Source organism: Pecten maximus, chromosome 10, assembly GCF_902652985.1.
Source record: "Pecten maximus chromosome 10, xPecMax1.1, whole genome shotgun sequence".
NCBI classification, from domain to species: domain Eukaryota; kingdom Metazoa; phylum Mollusca; class Bivalvia; order Pectinida; family Pectinidae; genus Pecten; species Pecten maximus.
The window spans coordinates 21,227,558-21,247,988 of NC_047024.1; the positions used below are offsets into that span (position 1 = coordinate 21,227,558).

The 20,431-nt window shown below is 36.4% G+C and overlaps 1 protein-coding gene across 1 annotated transcript in view; it reads right to left on the reverse strand.

Annotated features, from left to right (window-relative positions):
• The window catches only part of LOC117336830 (myelin regulatory factor-like), a 112,819-nt gene that overhangs the window by 68,118 nt on the left and 24,270 nt on the right, over positions 1–20,431 (reverse strand). Inside the window, exon 2 of the mRNA XM_033897488.1 lies at positions 17,776–17,848. Within this exon, the coding sequence (XP_033753379.1) occupies positions 17,776–17,848 (73 nt within the window). The remainder of the gene's footprint in view (positions 1–17,775; positions 17,849–20,431) is intronic.

Below are 20,431 nucleotides of genomic sequence, written 5' to 3' on the forward strand. Positions count from 1 at the left end.
TTTTAGTTATATGTTAATCAGGGTAAAAAAACTAATCACTATTAAAGCAGTGACAGACATCAACTTATTAAAGATTTCTGATTTTTTTTTAAACCACAACAGAAAACTAATTAGAGAGGAGGTCTGCAAGAGTTACTTCCCCTTATTTTTATTTCCTCATCAACTTTATTATGTAAAGTACTATTGCCTCAGAAAGATTGTATGTCTTCATTTAATGCTTCATGACAAAAACTTGCAGCTAGATTTTTTCTTAAAGGAAAATAACATTCTGTATTATCAAATGTAATCTTTTTCATTATTATTATTACTTTTTTAATTTCAATTGATTTATTTAATCTTTAACAGATTTCCACCCCATAAACATGCAGTTAATATATTAAAGATATTTGCCATATCTTTTTCATTAAAACTATATTTTGATTAAATCATTTGAAGTTTAATTAATATATCTTTCACATAATGGCTTGAGGTTACATACTTTGAACCAATTGTAGTTTGCTTTAACACAAATTTGACATGCATTTCAAGTGTTAACTGAATTTTGAAATGTATTTTATTGAAAATAATTAGCAAATTGTTACATTTACCGTATAACTTTAACAGATTACTTATCTTATTTCTGCAAGATTATCAAAATATTTTTTTATTTTAATTTCAGTAAAACCAAAAATTATTATACAGGTTTTGTGTATTTTTATAAGAGTTACTTCCCTTCCATCTATGCAGCCCAAAGTTAAATGGTTCCCTGTTTTGCAACATAATAACAGCTCCCCTGAATATTGATTATTTTACTTACTTATAATATAGAAATGTTTTTTTATACATAGCCATTTTAACAGACAACTGCCAAGTACATAACATTTGAACCAACATCTTATCAAAATCAAATTCTATAGATTTTTGGGTATAGCGAAAGGTTACCATGTGTAAATCGAGATAGAGAATCTAGTTTTAATCAGATTAAGAAATATAGAAGACTCTACTCAAGTATTGTATTTCTATCTAATTGGAATGCTAGATTTGTTTTTTATTTCAACTTTTAGTTTTCTGTATTATTATTTTTTTGTTTTGGTTTTCTTTTGATTTTCGCCTTTTCTTCTTAATTTGGTACTAATTATCAGTAAAATTAATAGTAAGATCTACACATGGTAAAAAATGCCTTATCTGTTCCAATACTTAATATTCCATAATACAAATTAGGTTAAATAAAAATTTGAAATTCTGCATAAATGCAGATTAACAAAATTAAGTAGTTTAGTCGGAAATACATAAAAAGCTTGGAGATGAAGATATAAATTTATTCCAGTCTTTTTTATCACCAGAGATGATTTGATAAATATGTCACATTTGTTTATTTGATACATGAAAAGATATTTCTAGCTAATACTTTGTTTGAACCTGATTTAAGCTGATTAATAAAGTGTCAATATTTTATTTATTTTCTGGAAGTGACAGGACAGACAAGTTTAATAAATTCAAGGGTTATCCCCCTTTTACTGTAATGCATTTGAGCACACCGTTGGTGGCAAAGCGAAACAAAAAATCCAGCAAGCTTGAAAATCAGTTGGCATAGTGTGTAGTGTACAAAGTTTCCACCCAGGTGTCCAGTGTTCAATTCCAAATCGAAGGTGAAAAGGGGGTTTGTGATCTGCCTGACTATTTTGATTTTCTCTGGGTCCTCTGGTTGCCTTATTTCCACACTAATTAGACCCCTCACATGCTTCCATCTTGGCCAACAAAAGTAAGTTATATAAGGGAGGTCTGGTGGCACAGTGATAATTAAACACACATGCCTTTCACCTAGGTGGCTGGGGTTCGATTCTCCGATCAGATGTGAAAAGGTATGGGGTCACTTGCCCAACCACGTGGGTTTTCCCCGGGTACTCTGGTTTCCTCCCACAGTTAGACCCCTTGCACGTTTCAATCAAGGCCAACAAGCGTGATTAATATCAGTCGATATAACTTGTTTCACAATTGTTGTAGAATAATTAAAGTAAACATTTATCATAAGTTGATATGTTTTACAACCGTTGCAATCACAAGTTAATAATTTAAGCTGATAGTTTTTGAAGACAAGAAACTGGTCAAATGAGCTGTGAAAGAGTTATGAGCATTAATGATAGCAGATTAGTTAACAACATGTTTGTTAAAAAAAAAAACTAAAAAAAAACATACTATATGATCAAACATGCTTTCAAATTATTACAATAATATATACTTTTGTTGGGGTTTTGGATATTCTGACCTTTAAAAACAATAAAAAAAATTTTTTATCTTTTTTTTTTTTTTTATATCAGCCATTTTGCCTTGGTGCCACTGCTTAAACATGACTTGCTGGTGGCAAACTAAACTGGCCCCCTGTCTCTAGAACATTAAAATTATTACTAAAATATAGAACTTTATGATTTAGGTCTCTAGGATATGTCTGATTCGAGATCCTTAGTTTCAAACTAGGGGGAGATAATCTAGTATTCATATTTAGCTGAGCAATTCTTAACAAAAATTTAAGAGCTGGTGGCCAGTCTAGCGGCAAATATGCTAAAACCGGATACAGGACAAACGCGTGCCACAATTTGAATGCACTCTGTGCTTGAATTGATAATTAACTATTAGACTGCTGCTGTTACCTCACAAAATCATGACTGTGAAGTTCCTAATGAAGCCCATGGCCACACAATTATTAATCTCAAGTGTCATTTCATTTCTTAAATGCAAATTAATTTCAAGAAATGTAACAAATACACAGAATAACATGCATTCGTGATCCTGTACAAATCTGTTGAGTCAGAGGACATGATTTCCGGGATAACTTTTAAGTTCTTGTCCCCTGCGTGTATATGGGACATGAGACACTTGAGTTCATTCCTGTGAAGTTCTGCCCACAACATAAACATATGTGCCTTTGTTTTATCTAAAATGTATTTATAATTTGTCTTCACATATTTTTCACCCACCACTATGTGCATAATTTCAAATGAAATGTGTCATATTTGGAACCCTAATAAGATATACCTTATATATCATGTTGATCCCTCCCTGTCTTGTATAATTAAAACGGCTGATGTATGATCTGTTAAAGACAGATTATCCTTTTGTTATCTCCCTATACCAAGATAATTCAGCTTGTTTGTTTATTTGTTGGGGTTATTGCCCCATAAACTGCCAGGGTCATTTTGAGGCAGGGTCTCCTTGTAGTAGTTAGTGGGTACCTCACTGAACAATATACAGGAGGCTCTTCGCATGCAATGAGGGTGAAGTGTCTTGCTCAAGGATAAAACCATCACAGCACAGACCACAATAGGGAGGGTAAAACCATGCACCTTAAATCATCACTTGTGATTACACTGGCGAGACAGTTTATATGAACTGAATCATTATTTATAAGATTAGGCTGTTATGTAACATTTGGTATATGGACCATTAAAGATAATACAATGCACAGTGAATTATGATCATTAACATTGTATTTTTGTATTAGAAGGAAGTATTGGAGCAAAAATATCAATCAATCTTATGTGATGTATGGACAGAGAAATCTCTATCCTTAAAGGATAATTAACAGCTTTGAAGTTCAGAACTGGGTTAAGTCTTGTGTTGAACCACAAATACTTTTACCCTACGGCTGAGAATTGTCTGTGTGACATCGACATACTCTATTAATCCCATATAGGCTTATATCCTGGCTGGAAGTCTCTATTTATTTGAAATCCTGACTTAAAACAAACAGAGTTCAAAATGTTTTAATATGTTTGTCAATTGTTCTGAAATATTGCAAATTACTAACCAATACTATTCTTTGATTGAGTTTCACTTGAGTGTAATAAAGATTCATCTGAGTGTAAGAAAGTTTTACCTGAGTGTAATAAAGTTTTACCCGAGTAGTTTTACCTGAGTGTAATAAAGGTTCACCTGAGAGTAATAAAGACTTGCCTGAGTGTAATGAAGTTTTACCTGAGTAGTTTTACCTGAGAGTAATAAAGACTTGCCTGAGTGTAATGAAGTTTTACCTGAGTAGTTTTACCTGAGTGTAATCAAGTTTCACCTGAGTATAAAAAAGTTTTACCTATGTGTTACAAAGTTTTACCTGAATGCAATGAAGTTTAACCTGAGTGAAATTAAGTTTTAGCAGAGTGAATAAAGATTTGCATGAGTGTAAGAAAGATTGACATGGGTGTAATAAACATTCACCTGAGTGTAATAAAGTTTTACCTGAATGTGGAAACAGTATCACAGTTTTTTGTTTTTTGTTTATTTCATTTTTGCCCTTAAATGAAATTTGAAAACATTTCATATATTATCAATGCCTTAATTAATTAATATTATATTTTTCTAAAGATTTTGTTTATCGGGGAATTTCTCTCATAAAGATAATGAATAATATGCTCAAGTCCAATCTATTTCATAAATCTACAACAAATGTCCCGTTTATTGACCCTAGTTATTGCAGCACTATATATGGTATGACACTAATGTAAATTTCTGTGACAACTTTGTTACCTAAAATATCACAGCTTGATGGAGTCAAACACGACCAACCTCACACACAACTAATATTGTTGACACTTCATCAGCTGACTTTCCACAATAAAAAAGTCATTTTAGTATCAGATTCAGCCTAACCAAGTTCACGAAGGAACAAAACATCCGTCTTGGAACCAGAATAATCAGACAGATGAGAACTTCTGGTATCTTTTTCCTGACTGACAAACCCGAGTATGCGGGGAACATAAAGCCATTTTGACAGGTTTTAAAGCTTCACGGGTTATTCTGTAACCATTGTGTATAGCCGTTATAACCATGTAATGTAAATACCAGCAATGGCAACCTGAAACATCTCATATGAATAATCTTAAAAGCCCCACAAAAAGATTTTATGTCTGAAATAAATCACACAGAATCACATAAATTTTGAGCTAAGTATATTTGATCTATTTTAGTGGCACCTGAAATTGCAAGACTCCCAGTCTGTTTTTGCATCATATGTGGTAATAAAATCAATGTTAATTCTAGCTACCTAACCTTGACACAGATATCAGATTTTTGTCAGCAAATATGATGCCCTGTTTCTTGTTGAACTTTACTTCACCAATCAATCTGTTTCATATACCCGGTACCCAACATTACAGTGTGATGGCTTAAGCTAACAATTATCAACACAACATTTTCATTTTGAGAAACTTCCTTCTTCAACTCAACTGACCTTGACCTTTGGCTAATAAAAAGTCACCCTCATCAAATGCATTTTTCTGTTTTTTGTTGTTGTTTTTTTTATAGATTCAGATGCAGGTAATTAGTATTAGTAGAGATAATCCTATTAAGTCACCTTCATCAAATGCATTTTTCTGTTGTTGTTTTTTTTATAGATTCAGATGCAGGCAATTAGTATTAGTAGAGATAATCCTATTAAGTCACCTTCATCAAATGCAATTTTCTGTTTTTTTTGTTTTTTTTATAGATTCAGATGCAGGCAATTAGTATTAGTGAGATAATCCTATTAAGATGTCTTTATAGATACACAATCAAAATAATCAGAGCTTAAAAAATCTGATCACACAAGGAACAAAGTTATAACCATGTGATTTATACACATGGAGGCCTATTATTCACCAGTAATAGAAGCTAGCGTGCTACCTTAATTAACATTGAGATGTTACAGAAAGATACCGATATGTGTTACCATAATTAACTTAGATTTCACAAAACTTCATACTAATAGAAACTGTCAGGTGATGTGCGACCTTAATTTAGGTCTCACAGCATTGAGATGTTACTGAAAGATACTGACATGATACCTTAATTTAGGTTTCACACCATTGAGATGTTACAGAAAGATACTGACGTGCTACCTTAATCTATGTTTCACACCACTAAGAAGTAACAGAAAGATACTGGCATGCTACCTTAATTTAGGTTTCACACCATAGAGATATTACAAAAAGATACCAATGTGCTACCTTAATTTAGGTTTCACGCCACTGAAAAGTAACAGAAAGATACTGACATGATACCTTAATTTAGGGTTCACACCATTGAGATGTTACAGAAAGATACTGACGTGCTACCTTAATCTATGTTTCACACCACTAAGAAGTAACAGAAAGATACTGGCATGCTACCTTTATTTAGGTTTCACACCATAGAGATATTACAAAAAGATACCAATGTGCTACCTTAATTTAGGTTTCACGCCACTGAAAAGTAACAGAAAGATACTGACATGATACCTTAATTTAGGGTTCACACCACTAAGAAGTAACAGAAAGATACTGACATGATACCTTAATTCAGGTTTCACAACACTATAAGTAACAGAAAGATACTGATGTGCTACATTAATTTAGGTTTCACACCACTAAGAAGTAACAGAAAGATACTGACATGATACCTTAATTTAGGTTTTACACCACTAAGAGTCAAGAGAAACTTGTTAATGACTGAAGTAAAATTTCTCTTGTCGGCTGATACATTTACTAGCAGAGTTAGTGATTTATGTACAGAAGTGTCACTCTATTACCTAATTTATTCTATTGTTTAATTACATATGTTGTCATCTTTTTATTGTGTATTACTTACGTATGAATTTGTATTGTGTAATATGCATTCCTCTACTTTTTATACATTTTTTATCTAAAATAACCGTATAACATTCAAATTTTAAAGTCTTTTTGTAACTGAATATGACCCATGGATGTTAAAAAGTTTTATTGTAGAGTAAAAATCATGATGGAGCAGAACTAAGATCATTGCATGCTTTATAGCCGTAGTGTAGTTGAGTTTTATTAGCTCCTTATAAACCCTTGATACCAAATAAGTACTAGCTGGATAAAATTTGCTTTCTTGTCAGACAAATAAGCTTTAAAAACCCACTTAACAAGCCATTGACAGGAACATCAAACAGGAAGCCTGGCAAAACATGATGACCAAGACGTGTAATGGCTGTTAAAATAATTTTTAAGCGTGGTGATCATAAAATGAAAGTGAGACATAGGCTAGAGTAATCGTACAGACGTTTACTGATTTTTCTATGTTGTGAAAAAGTGAAGATACATTGATAAAACATTGTTTAAAAAGACCCACAAGTAAATAGCTATACAGCATATATCTAGATATGAATGTAGTAAAATATAAACCTATATAGGCTGCATAATCTAAGTTCTCCAACATGTCACTGCAACTATGAGTGACCCTGCAGGTCAAGGTTAATCTAAAAATCCAAGCTAGCTGCAGGTCAGATCATGACCCTTGGCCTTATGTTTCTTATGTAGAAGTTCTTTAAAGATCTGACTCCTATGACTGTGAGTGACCATGGAGTTCAGCATTATTCTGATCATCCCTTTTTCTGGTAGCTCAGTGTGACCATTTCAGGGATTTTTTCAAAGTTCTTTACATTAACAATTTTTGCAAAATTAAAAGATTGCTCTTCCAATTTGGAATATGAATGTATGTTTCACCAATACATGTGTTTCTGTAAATTGAAGGCTTTTCAATGCCACATAGCAAAGTTCAAGGACTTTTGAAGATCCTGTTGCCAACATTAGGTCACATATCATGACTGTAAGTTTTATGTTTCTTTTAAAGAAGTTGTTATTTGAGGATTTGAATACCTTGCCCCTTTGACAAAGTGTCTTAGAAGTTCAAGCTAAATCAAAACATCCCTGTATCCAAGCTTGTATCAGGTGAAATATTACGACTCTAGGCCCTTCATTTCTTATGAAGAAGTTCTTTTATGACTTTAAAATTTGACCCATGTTTCTGTGAGTGATCTTGAAATTCAACATTAATCCTCCTCAGTATCTCAGCCAATATTATGCCAAATGTCATGACTCTAGGCCTTGTGACATTTGTATAAGATTTTCTTAAAACTTAATAAATTTGACATCTGTAATTTTTAATAACCCCTGAGCTAATCATTTACATCATTATCTCCAAGCTTCTTATGACCCTAGGCCTTGTGTTTCTTAGGAAGAAGTTATTGATGGATTTTGAAATTCGACCCCTTTCATTGTAAGTGACCTTGAAGTTCAAGGTTGCTCTGACCGTTGCTGAGTCCTAGCTAGGTACAGAGCATATTATCGAACTCGGAAATTTATAAAAGAAGTAGAAAATGTGTAAAAAAAACCCCAGGAAATCCAGACAGATGAAAATGCAACAAGCCACTTACAGCCTTTTCATCTTAGATGATATGAAGAGGTTAAACTTTCCAATAGCATATGATTTTCAAGAGAATGGAAAGGTAGACAATGGAGTGTTGTGTTGAGGTGGAGTGCTAGAGTAGAAATGGTGGAGAAAATTTAAAGTCATAAATCAGAGGGGTACACACAGATCCAACTACTGACTAAATACTGCTGAGAGCTGATAGCCCTCACAGCTATCCTACTGCCACTTGAGTTGTGACACAGAGATACCACATTACAACAGTTTATTGGAGGATAAAGTAATGGCTTACATACCAATATGATATAAATGACATAATACCTTCATAAGTAAATATATATATCTGTAAATGTACACTGTACTTCGTGCTAATTTTATTTTAAACTTGATTTATTATTGTTCAGGAGATTATATGATAATAACTTTATTTAACCTTATAGGCCACCGAAATTTTCTTATTTTAGACTTTATCTAGTATATAGAGATTATTATAATACCCAGAAGTCTTTTTGTTTATTTTACTCTTTATCTAGTGTTAAGAGATTATATCATAAATAATAGCCGTATTAACCTTTAATTATATATAGCCCAGGGAGATTTTCTTATTTTACACTTATCTAGTGTTGTAGAGGAGATTTTATCGTAAAAGTCTTTATTTAACCTTATAGCCTTGGGTGTTTTTCTTATTTTACACTTTATCTAGTATATAGAGCTGGAGATTTTATTATAATACCTGCCAGTCTTTTTTCTTAGTTTTTACTTTGTCTAGTACAGATGTATATAGAGGAGATTTTATTGATACCTGACCTTTGTAGACTTTTTCTTATTTTAGATTTTATCTAGTGTCGTAGAGGAGGTTATGTTATAATACCTGTTATTAAGCCTTACTGCCCTTAGAAACTTTATTTAAGGGAAAGGTTTTATTATTTTAGTTTTGATTTTGTATTGCTAGGGAAGATTTTATCATTTTAGTTTTGATTTTGTATTGCTAGGATAGATTTTATCATTTTTGTCCTGATGTTGTATTGGAAGATTTGATTATTTTAGGCCTGATTTATAGCATTGTAGATGAGATCTTATTGTTTAGCTCAAATTTAGTATTGCTGGGGAGATTTTTTAAGATTTAGCCCTAATTTAGTATCGTAGATGAGATTATTTTAAAATTTAGCCCTGATTTAGTATGGTAGATGAGTTTTTTAAATTCTACTTTTGATTTAAGTTAAAGTAACCTGTACCTACAAAAGATAAATATTTATATATCAGATTGCTTGCAGAGGTGAGGCGACTCGTTGGGAGTGAAACTTTGGTAATATTTCGGTCAGTGAACACACCCACCAGTACACCTATCTTATACTTTAGTCCACAAATAGATAGTATGCTTCCGTGTGACAAACTCGTTGGGTATGTCTACCCCGGCCAAACCCTTGTGTGGGTACCACTTACACACTTTCCCCTTCACTGGCCAGGAAATGTGGCTTTGAATGCAAATACCGATACAGAATCACCATTGTATTATCTATCCAGCCATAACGTGTTACTCTTGTGGTTTTAACACTGGTCGATATAAAGTGGCATCCATTGTTGTTCGGAAGTTCTCAATATGTGATATCATCCTCGTTCAACCATATGATAAAGAAAACAAATTCAAACAGCTTCAATTATTAACATTCCAAGAAGAATTCCATTTTAATACCTGTCTAAAAATTTCAATACTGGGAAGGTAATGGTCCATGTAAGTAAAGGCACTTAAAACGATTATATCAAAATAATGAAATATTAACTTCATGAATATACGTAAATATACGCATAAAACATAAAAAGTTGAAATACATGCATTAAATCCTGAAGTTGATTATGTACCTTTAAAGATAAGAAAACTGTGTTTATACCAAAAGTTAATAAAAACATGTACGTACAGTATACAGTACACAGATTGTTTTCTTTAATGTTGTGTATATATGTGTATACAATATCCATTTAAAAACGATAAAATTTCAATAATTAGCAAATTAGCATAATTAATATATTGCACCAGTCATGGCTCTGGCGATGAATATTGACACACCTTTACATTTTTAACCTATCTGATATTACCGTATTTATCCAGCAATAAGCCCATGCCTGATAATTATATATATATATATATAATAAGCCCCACTACTTCCGTTTCAGTTAGGTAACATATGCCCACAAATACCATTTCACTGTCCTTCAATAAGCCCAACCCCTTATAGATTTGCAGAAATGCCCTCATATTCTCTTTCATTGTCATACCTAATAAATCCATCTCTTACTACATGTATATATGAGAGGATATAAAAATGCCCACAAATGAATGTTCTTTTAAATTTATTGTCCTGTAATAAGCCCAACCCCCCTACTATATATGAGGTAAGTAGAAATGCCCTCATTTGCTCTTCCATTGTCCTGCAATAAGCCCGCCCCCTGATTTCAGAGTTTTGTGTTGGTGCCCTGGGCTTACTACAGAACAAATTTTGTAAACCTACATTTTCTATTACAGAAAACCCATTCCTTTAAAGGAATTCCTATCTGTTGTATAATGAACTAAGAGGAGTTATTTAAAATTACTGATAATTATGTATATTAATTAACATCAGGAAATACACAACAATATTTTGTTTACCTTGACATAATAGAGAAAGGCTGATAAGAAACATATCTCCTTAGGTAAAAACTCAAAAATGTATATCGCGACAGTCATTAATTATATTACAATTTTGTCTCCATATATTTCAGACTAAATAACAAAACATCCAGCTTTCTTATACCAAGCTACAATATTATTTTTTTCTGAAATTGGCAGACTTGCTCCCAGAGATAATGTTTATAGAAAGTTTCATCCCTTTCATTCCTATACGGAAATCTATAGGTGAACTTAAGCCCTGTGTCAACATCATCATGGTCAAAGTTTTGTTTGTACGGACTTACAACATTGATATGTGTGGACACATCAGATTTAAATTCCAATCTCTATACATTAAAAGAGCTTTTCATGTCATTATACCAATCAACTGTCTATGAAGGTAAATTCTGTCCAGTCAGATACAATAGGTGATCGTTTAATATACACACGATTATCTGTAATTTATTTATATAAATTGACACACATGTGTGACGTCTTTCGGTCTATGGTAGGGATTCTCCCCTTCAATTATCGAAATTTACTGTCAATAATCCTGTTATCCAAACAATATAATCTAATGCACATCCCTCCAATTTAATTCACAAATTCATTTATAAATCACTAAAATTTACGTTTTCGGCCGGTGTTTACATTCCACGTGTGCGGGCGGTGTACCACGTGGTCCGCCATTGTTTTGCATTCGCTGTCGTTTGTAAATCGCCGGTCTTTGTTCGGCCGTTTGTAGCAGTTTTTCGTTGTTTTTTTGACATCGTTCCTGTTTTACACTGCATGTAAAGTTCATTCTTGTTTACGTACGTTGTATGTTTTAGTTTGTTTTTTTACGTGTTTGTTGTTTTTTGAATACAAACGTCGTGTGCTAGTAGGTAGTATGTCTCGCTCGGGACTACGACGGGGTTCGTCTCATGAGCGTTCCTATCTCTACGGAGAACGGGATTCTAATGAGATATGTTCCCTTGATCGTTCCGGTCATGAGGATTTGCCGTGCGTTACTACTCAGGACGAACCTCATGACGGGGTTTCTCTAGCACCTGGGCGACCCTCTTCTTCCCATAGGAAGGATTCGTCTTCATCTTCCGGCAAGAGAGGGAAGCATGTTAAGAATGTTGCTCCCGGCTCTGAGTCGGTTGTCAACTCTGTTGTTCCTATCTCGGGAGCTCCCGTGTCGTCGGGTTCTTCTCGTGACTGGAGGGTGGTCCTTCCCATTCAGGAACTCCCTGGAGTAGGGGAGGGACATCCCGACCCTGGTTTAACTCTGCCCAGGGTCGAATTGGCTGACAATTCCCGTAAGCTTTCGAGCTTGCCTTTGGGTAGGGAATTTCAGCCGCCGGTCACTGGTTTGGTCAGTGATCTCGGCAATCCAGGTGGTGTTGTCGATGGGGGCAGTTTTGATGCAGGGCCTGTTCCTCCGAGTTCAGGTCCAGGGGTTACGGATTTTCTTGCGGGATTGTCCACTTCCACTGGGGTAAGGGATGCGCAGCTGTCTTATTCCTGCATCAATTCTGGTCCGGCTTTTCATCCTGGCCAGTTACCCGGCCCTGGTCCTATTAGGTCCAGCCCGGAGTGTGCTGGTTCGGGTTTCCCAGGGGGTGTTCTCCCACGGGAGTGTTTTGCTGGACAGGCGACTGGGTTCCAGGCGCCGTTTCCCTCTGGTTCAGGGTATAGGGTTGCCTGCGGGCAACCATCCTTGGGCCACCCAAACCAGCCTGCGGATGGTTTTGGGTATCGTCAGCATCCCGGCAGTTGCGGGCCTAGCCCGCACATGTCCGGGTTTCCACCTGGTGGGAGTGGTGGTCCACCTATGTCTTTCGGACTGGGTGGCCAGCCCCAGTCTCAGGCGGGTCAGTTTGACCAGTTCTGGGGTCACTCCCAACCCGCGGGACCTTTTCCATTTCCTCAGGGATATGGTTTTAACCCTATGGCTTTTCCTGCTTGGAACCCTTGGGGTTTGGTCTCCCCCTCACGGAGACGTTTTGGCAGTTCCGCTGACCCCCTCCAGCGCTCTGCTTCTTCGGGGGCCACTGTGGCCGGTCCTAAGAAGGTTTGCCGCACCTTTAGGACTTCTGCCTCGCGTGCGGACTCGTTTGTCTCCGGGTCCAAGGGCAGGGCTGTGACTTCTAAGTGTAAGCCTGCAGCCACGGTTGTTAGGCGATCTGCACCTAAACGCCGTTTTGTGGAGCCCCTTCAGGATTCTCCTGAATTGGTTCCTATGGCTGGCCCGTTCCATGCAGTCGAGACTTCATGTCCCGCTTGTGTGGAGGCTATGGACTGTGAGGACGCGGGTATGGCAGATGAGGAGGATGTCGTTCATCTCTCTCCTGGGTGCTCGGACATAGACGCTGGTCTGTCCGGGTCGTCTGATGACGATCCTCTAGGTGGGGATTCCCAGGATGAGGGTGACCCTGAGACTGCTGAGGCTGAGGCCCAGCACGTCTTGTCCGGTATGCGGGCCCTTAGGGCCGACGTTTCCCGGAGTCTCGGGGAGAAGGTTTGCCCACCTCCTTCTGCGTCATCTATCCCGGAGTCCACCACCCTTTTGGGTTCCTTGGTGGCTCCTAGAGCATCCGCCCAGTCGGACCGCTCTCTGCCAGAAGGCACTATTGTGTCTTCAGCTCTGGCCACTGCCCAGTCACGGGTTCTGGAGAAGAATTAGTCTTCAACCCGTACGCCTGGGTTTGCTGGGTTGCAGCTCAGTGTTGGTGACCTGTCTGAGGTTCATCCCTCTGACTATGCCACACATGATGGCCTGCTTGTTTCTCAACCAGCTAGACTGGAATCGAGAGAGCTGGCGGCTTGACCCGGTAAGTCAGTGGATCAGGTGGTGTTTGGATCTAAAGAGCACCACAAGATGGAGAGACTGCTGCGTCTTTCCATCCAGATTCTGTCATATATAGACTTTCTGACAGTTTGTCTGTATAGGGTTTCCGATGTGCCTGAGGGTCGGATTTCCGAGACAGAACAGGCCGACATCCAGGACAGGATGACCTCTGCCCTGAACGGGGCATTGAGAGCTCTGGCAGCCTTGCAGGTGTCTTTGCTGGTCAATGTCTTGTTGGCTAGGCGTTTTTCAGTTTTGAAAAACCGCCCGGTCGATGAACCTTACCGCTCCCGGTTGTTGACTGCCCCCTTCTCTGGGTCCACTCTTTTTGGAGGGTCCCTTCCTTCTGTTCAGAAGGATTTGAAGGAGGACTCAGTCGCCTCAGCACTTTTGGTGAAGAGGATTCAGGCTGAGAAGGCCCGCACCTTCACGCGTGGAGGCTATCTCAGGAGGCCTCGCTCAGGCGGGCTTTTCTAGAGACGTGTCAGCTCGCATCGCTCGATCGATTAGGTCTTCCTCTTCTGCCGTCTACCAATCAAAATGGAAGATTTTCTGTGATTGGTGTGTCGGCAGGAAGGTTGATCCGGTCAAGGCATCTGTACAACTGATTGCTGATTTTCTGCTTTGGTTGTTTAGAGATCGCAATCTTGCCCCGGGCACAATTGCTGGTTATCGTACGGCGATAGCCAGTGTGCTTTCCTTTCAGGGTAGATCAGAGGTGAGCTCATCCTCTTCTCTATCTGCCCTGATTAGGGGGTTTGGGTTGGACAGACCTAGAATACGGCAGTTGGCTCCTCAATGGAATCTGGCTCTGGTGCTCGATTCTCTGACGCGTGCTCCTTATGAGCCTTTGGAGTCGGCCACCTTGAAGTTTCTTACTTTCAAGGTGGTGTTCCTCATCGCCTTGGCTTCTGGTCGTAGGAGAAGTGAGATCCATGCTTTGTCCTCTCACCCCTCTTGCCTCCGTTGGGCTAGGAACTTTTCTGCCGTGACCCTTCTCACTGATCCTGCCTTTTTGGCTAAGAATCAGGTTCCTGGTTTCTTGCCTGAGCCTATCAAGATCCCTTCCTTGCAGGGCTCAATGGGTTCTGTGGAGTGGGATAAACTGCTCTGTCCCTGTCGGGCACTTAGGTTTTACCTTGAGAAAACCAAGGGGGGGGCGGGGTACTCGATCCCGGCTTTTCTTGTCCATCAAGCAGGGTCAGCAGGAGATCTCCTCCCAGTCCATTTCCAGATGGATCTGTCAGGTTATCAAGTTTGCTTATGACCATTCTGATGATCAGGTTCAGGCTCGTTACAAGGTGAGAGCTCATGAGGTTAGGGCCCTTGCTACATCATGGGCTCTTCTCAATGGCTCCTCCTTTCAGGATGTCATGTCCGCTGCCTTCTGGCGTGGGCAGAATACCTTTACAGATTTTTATCTCCGGTCATTGGCTTCGCATTCAGATGGGTTGTACTCTCTTGGTCGGGTGGTGGTGGCACAGTCTGTGGCTGTGCCTCCACAGTAATCTGTAGGGTTTTTTAATTTATCATGCGATCAGGCATCACAATGGTACACCTGCTCTGCATACGCGGAGGTAGTTGCCATTTTTTAATCATTGTCGGCTAAAATTGGGGGGTTCTTGAACCTATTTATCTCCCTACCTACCTGGAGTTGCGTCTGGGTTGCTGTGCCGTCGTTATGGGCTGCCTGGCTTCGAGTCTCCACTACGGTAAGACGAATTCGCATACTAAAGTTATGGTAATTATTACTGAAATGAAATTGAGGTTTTTAAAGTAAAACCAATTTTCATGAGGTAATACTTACCATAACTTTATGGAGTCCCACCCTTTTATTCCTCCCCTTAACTCATTATCCTGGCTGCCCATGTGGCTCCATAAAGGTTTTTGAGGATGGGAGATCACTCTGTTGCGTAATCATTAAGATACAGGTCACGTGACGGTAGGGAGGGCGGGATTTTTGAATCTTGTTTTTTGGGGATACAAAGATGGGTGTAAGTGATGAATATGCATACTAAAGTTATGGTAAGTATTACCTCATGAAAATTGGGTTTACTTTAAAAACCTCAAATTAATTCAGCTTTCATTAATTAAAATTCCCCTACAATAGGATTTGATCTAAGAAATTCCAGCCTTGTTGAAAATCTTAATGTATCTACCTACAAACACCAACATGTGAGAGAACTAGTCTCCATAATATTTCAAATGTTCAAAAATAATTTTGTTGTAGTAAGGATCTGTAATGAAAACCATACAAAACAACATTCTCATTGATATACTTTCCAACATTTTTGAAATTTTTAACGTTTGAGAGACTTCAAAGATGCAAAATTTCAAGCTACAAAAAAGTTATAGACCTATTTTTGACAAGCTAATAACTTGTGTAACAGTGTATTTAGTGTATTTTCTTACCAATTGATTTTTGAAATTATGAATCATTAATAATTTATGTCTAAAACTTGAGCAAAAAAACTGATGATTCTCTTCTTCAAAGGGTGTCTAATTGGCATAATTGGTATACGTACCAGTTACAAAAGCACACACACACCGGTGTGTCATAACAACAGAATTTATTATTTAATTACTATACATATATGTATTCTTATAAATATTTCATCACGCTTAATCAAATTTACCTATATGTGTCAATCTGTTGCTTAACTGACATTAAATCTTCTTCCCTTTCAAAAATGTATTCTAAAATTAAATCATATGCATGCTAAGACAATTAAATAATCATGTACTAGCTATAACTTGTCTCTGAATTTCAATATCTTCAAAAAGCTGTCAGTTAATTTTTATGCACAATTTCAATAAATCTGTTCAAAGTTCATGTATATATGTCTGAACCACATTGAAAGTTAAATTACTGAAATTTTTTAAAAAGTTAACACTGTGAACAAAAACACGAGATTCAAATACGGTAATACATTAATGTTTGAGTTTCATTGGCTTTCAATCATTTTTAAGGGCATTTGAGCTGAATGACGTCATTAACTTCCAATCAGGTATATAATCTTATAATCATGACCATGCTACTTGATGTCATTATTACATCGATGACAGTTCTACACTCGAGTGAAAATGCCTGAAGTCAATGTTATGTTAGCGAAGGTCAACAGGGAAATGAATCATGTGGCCGGGAAATGTTGGAAGGTAAAATCCTCGAGTAGGCTCGCCTCCGATTTTATTTATTCTGGTAAATACCAGTGCTTGTTCTGTAAATTGTTCCATCAATCTAGAAATCACTAATTCCAATAATATGACTCATTTTCCATCCTGTCTCGATAAGATCATCCGACTTAACAAATGAAAATAGCAAATCTTTGGACTATTTCTGGAGAACTTCCTTGTTATTTTATAAGAACAATGACATTTTTTAAATGAGTATATCCTCAACATACCAGGTATGTGAAAGTGAAATAATAAATCAATTCATATTGCACAAAATATATCTTAAATTAAAACAAATTAAAAAACACATTCTTTTGTCAGGGACCAGATCTTCCTGTAGAACTAGATGCTGATTCAGATATTTCATTTATAATTTTGGTGCTAATCAAGACTTTCAGAAGAACAAGACTTGATCCAGATACTTCATTTATAATGAGTACCACTATGCATGTACTTTATAATATTTGACAGTAAAATCATGGTGTCATTAAAATCCCACATGGAGACGATGACGTCGATACTAACGTCACTAATGTTGACAAATCTGATTACACTTGATCAATTCTGATATGCACATGAAAATCTGTAAACATGAAGTTCATTTTATTTAGTTGTGGTTTTCTAGTGAAGCATAAAAATTTCACATTTGTGAATTATCTAATTTTCTCACATAAGTATTCAACATGATTCGTCAAGTAAACATTAGCATATTTAGAAAACATGTACGATAAAATTATTTAAAATTCGTTCAAATGAATTTTTCAGAAGTTTTTTCAACCAGTATTTAACACTCTGCTTGCAAATTGATACAAACATTTAATATCTCATAAATACTCCGGATCGCATTACAACAATTTGACTACAGTGTAATACAAGTCTGTTTACGGGATGCGTAATTGAAATTTTGTATTTTGAATCACAGAGATAAAGACGAGTGCCTGGTAGTATATATTGGTGACAAACTTACATTCCTCCATCACTGCTGGTTAGGTATCGTTCTAGCTGTTCTATCGCCTCACGGTCAATGTTGAAGTCTCGACCTAAAGAAAATACAATATTTATCATATTACCTTCAATTCAACATCAAGAATTACAGTCAAGGTCATCAAAAAGCATGTAACTTATAAGCATCATTGGTCAACAGTTAAGGGTCTATTTGATCAAGATGAAAATAAACTTTTACTAACCTACAATAAACATTCAATTTGGGGATGCACAAAACATACAGGTAGATATGTTTTCAAGTCTTTTTTACAGGAAAAAAAAGATCATCAATTCTCAATGTTAGCTTGCAGTGATTTAATAAGGATAGCAATCAGATTATAGTATAATATGTACAGTCCGAGAGAATTAATTAATGTAAATTTTATTTCATTCAATGTTCTACAAAGACTAGTGCAAATATACTCTGAAATTCTAATGTGGATGTCCTATTATCTATTTTTCATATACACTGTACTGTACCAGAAATGTTTAAAGAATGTGTTTAAGCATTCATTCATTGGTTAACCTTTTTGATAAACTAGCATACTGGCCATGGACAATTACAAAGATTATGAATTCTATGAAAATGATATTTAAATTATTAAAATTACGAAGTTGTTAGTGGTGATGATATTTAAATCAATGGAATTATGAATTTTATGATGATATATCTTAATCTTTAATATCCACATGTCACATTTCTGAGGTACACAGTTATCTCCCTTTTTTAAAATCCACTTAAGCGTACGTTAAGCATTACATCTATACATATTATCTTCATATCTATTCAAGCCATCTATCTGTCTGTTTTTTTATTCACACCTACCACAATGCACAGCATATTAATTTACAAAAGAAATATGTCAAACAAAGGGAGATAATTGATATACCAGCAGTGTGTTGGCGATACCTAACAAAGGGAGGTAATATGACCGATGATAAATGATCACCCTTTGTACCTTACAGGTCAGCGATGACACTGTACGTGTATACAAGTGTCTTTTCGGTGTCGGCATGCACCCTGATGTACAGGTATAAAGCGCTATACATCAGACAGATAACAAGGTTAAAGTATACACACATCAGTAGGCTTAACGAGGTCTACCTGTACATTGACAGGCGAGATGACCATTATTTTGTACTAATATACCTGATACACAGGTAAACAAAAACACTGACCCACTAGCAGATATATACATAAGTAAGTAAACCATATCATTGTTGTATATTACACTTATAACCATTTTTCATATCAACAAAGACCTTTATCTACTAAACATAGTCATATATATTGTGTCCTACGTACATTATTACAATACACAGGTGACAGATAATTTGTCATTAAACATTCAGAATCATAATTATTATATTACAGAATAAACTCCTATTAAAGTCAGGTCAGATGAAAACCACTCAACTAATACCTGTAGTCCACATTGCACAAATTCCTGAAGATCTTTTAACTCTTCCAATTGCGAGGATTCACTAAATTATTTCTTAAATTTCTGAAACAGGTTGAATAACATAAATTGTCAATGATGACATTACTCCAGTTTGACCCAGATATGTCAACTGTATACCTATTGTTGTATAAAAGGAGAGGTCAGCGTGGTTTATATTTGTACATATTAAATAGGGTCAACGTCTCTGCCAGTCAGCTGACAGAGAATTCTTCTTAGATCCAAAAACATGATTTTGGATTTTAATGCCAGAGCCCAAGGTTGGTTTTTGTTTCAGGGTGCACGTGCTTGGCAAATATTTTTGCTGATATTTCCAAGTAATTTTAAGAGCAACCTGACATTCATGTACCTGTAAATTAATTCATTAAAGGTGAAGGGGACACCAGGAATGAGATTGTATGGAAATTTAATTTACAGGCTATTTCATAAATAGTGATAAATATATTCTTTGATAAATATATTGGTAACTTGTCTATTCTGCTCTTTGAGCTAGACGATGCAGCGTATCATGCAAGTCCATTTTTCGCTGATTTCCTGGTATTTAGCAGCACTGAAAGTTCACAGATGATTCAGTGCAGGGTTATGATTATATAACAATAACACTGGTAGAAGATAAACAAAGCCTTACAGATATCACATGATAAAATTTCCACTACGAGTCACGGCCCCACAGCTGGTCATGTGACGCATTATCGTCACCAGCCTCATTATCACATACATGTACACTATATATAAACATAAGTTTGTGTATAAGTTCATCATTTTCCAGGTGTTCATCTAATAGATGATTTGTCACTATCATTATGTCAAGATATAGGGTAGTTTATTGCATCAAATGTCTTGTTTTAGGGATGTTGACTTAAAGTCGTAACAGATGCAGGTATTTCTGGCTATCTGCTTTGGTGACGTGGGTCTCAGGTTTCAAGCTCAGTCATATACAGTGGATTTTGAATTAGAATTTGGTTTCTAGAAAAACATTTTTTTTATCGAAACAGATTACACACACATTGCATACTTCTCAAGTGAAATTTCTACATCTTTATATGAACATTTTTGGTATATTCTGTTTGAATCATCCATGGGTATTAGAAAAGGGCAACCTCAACAAGGCTAGATCTATGGTCAGTTTTACATTATGTGGTCATTTTGACAAGGCCAGTTCTATGGTCAGTTGTACAT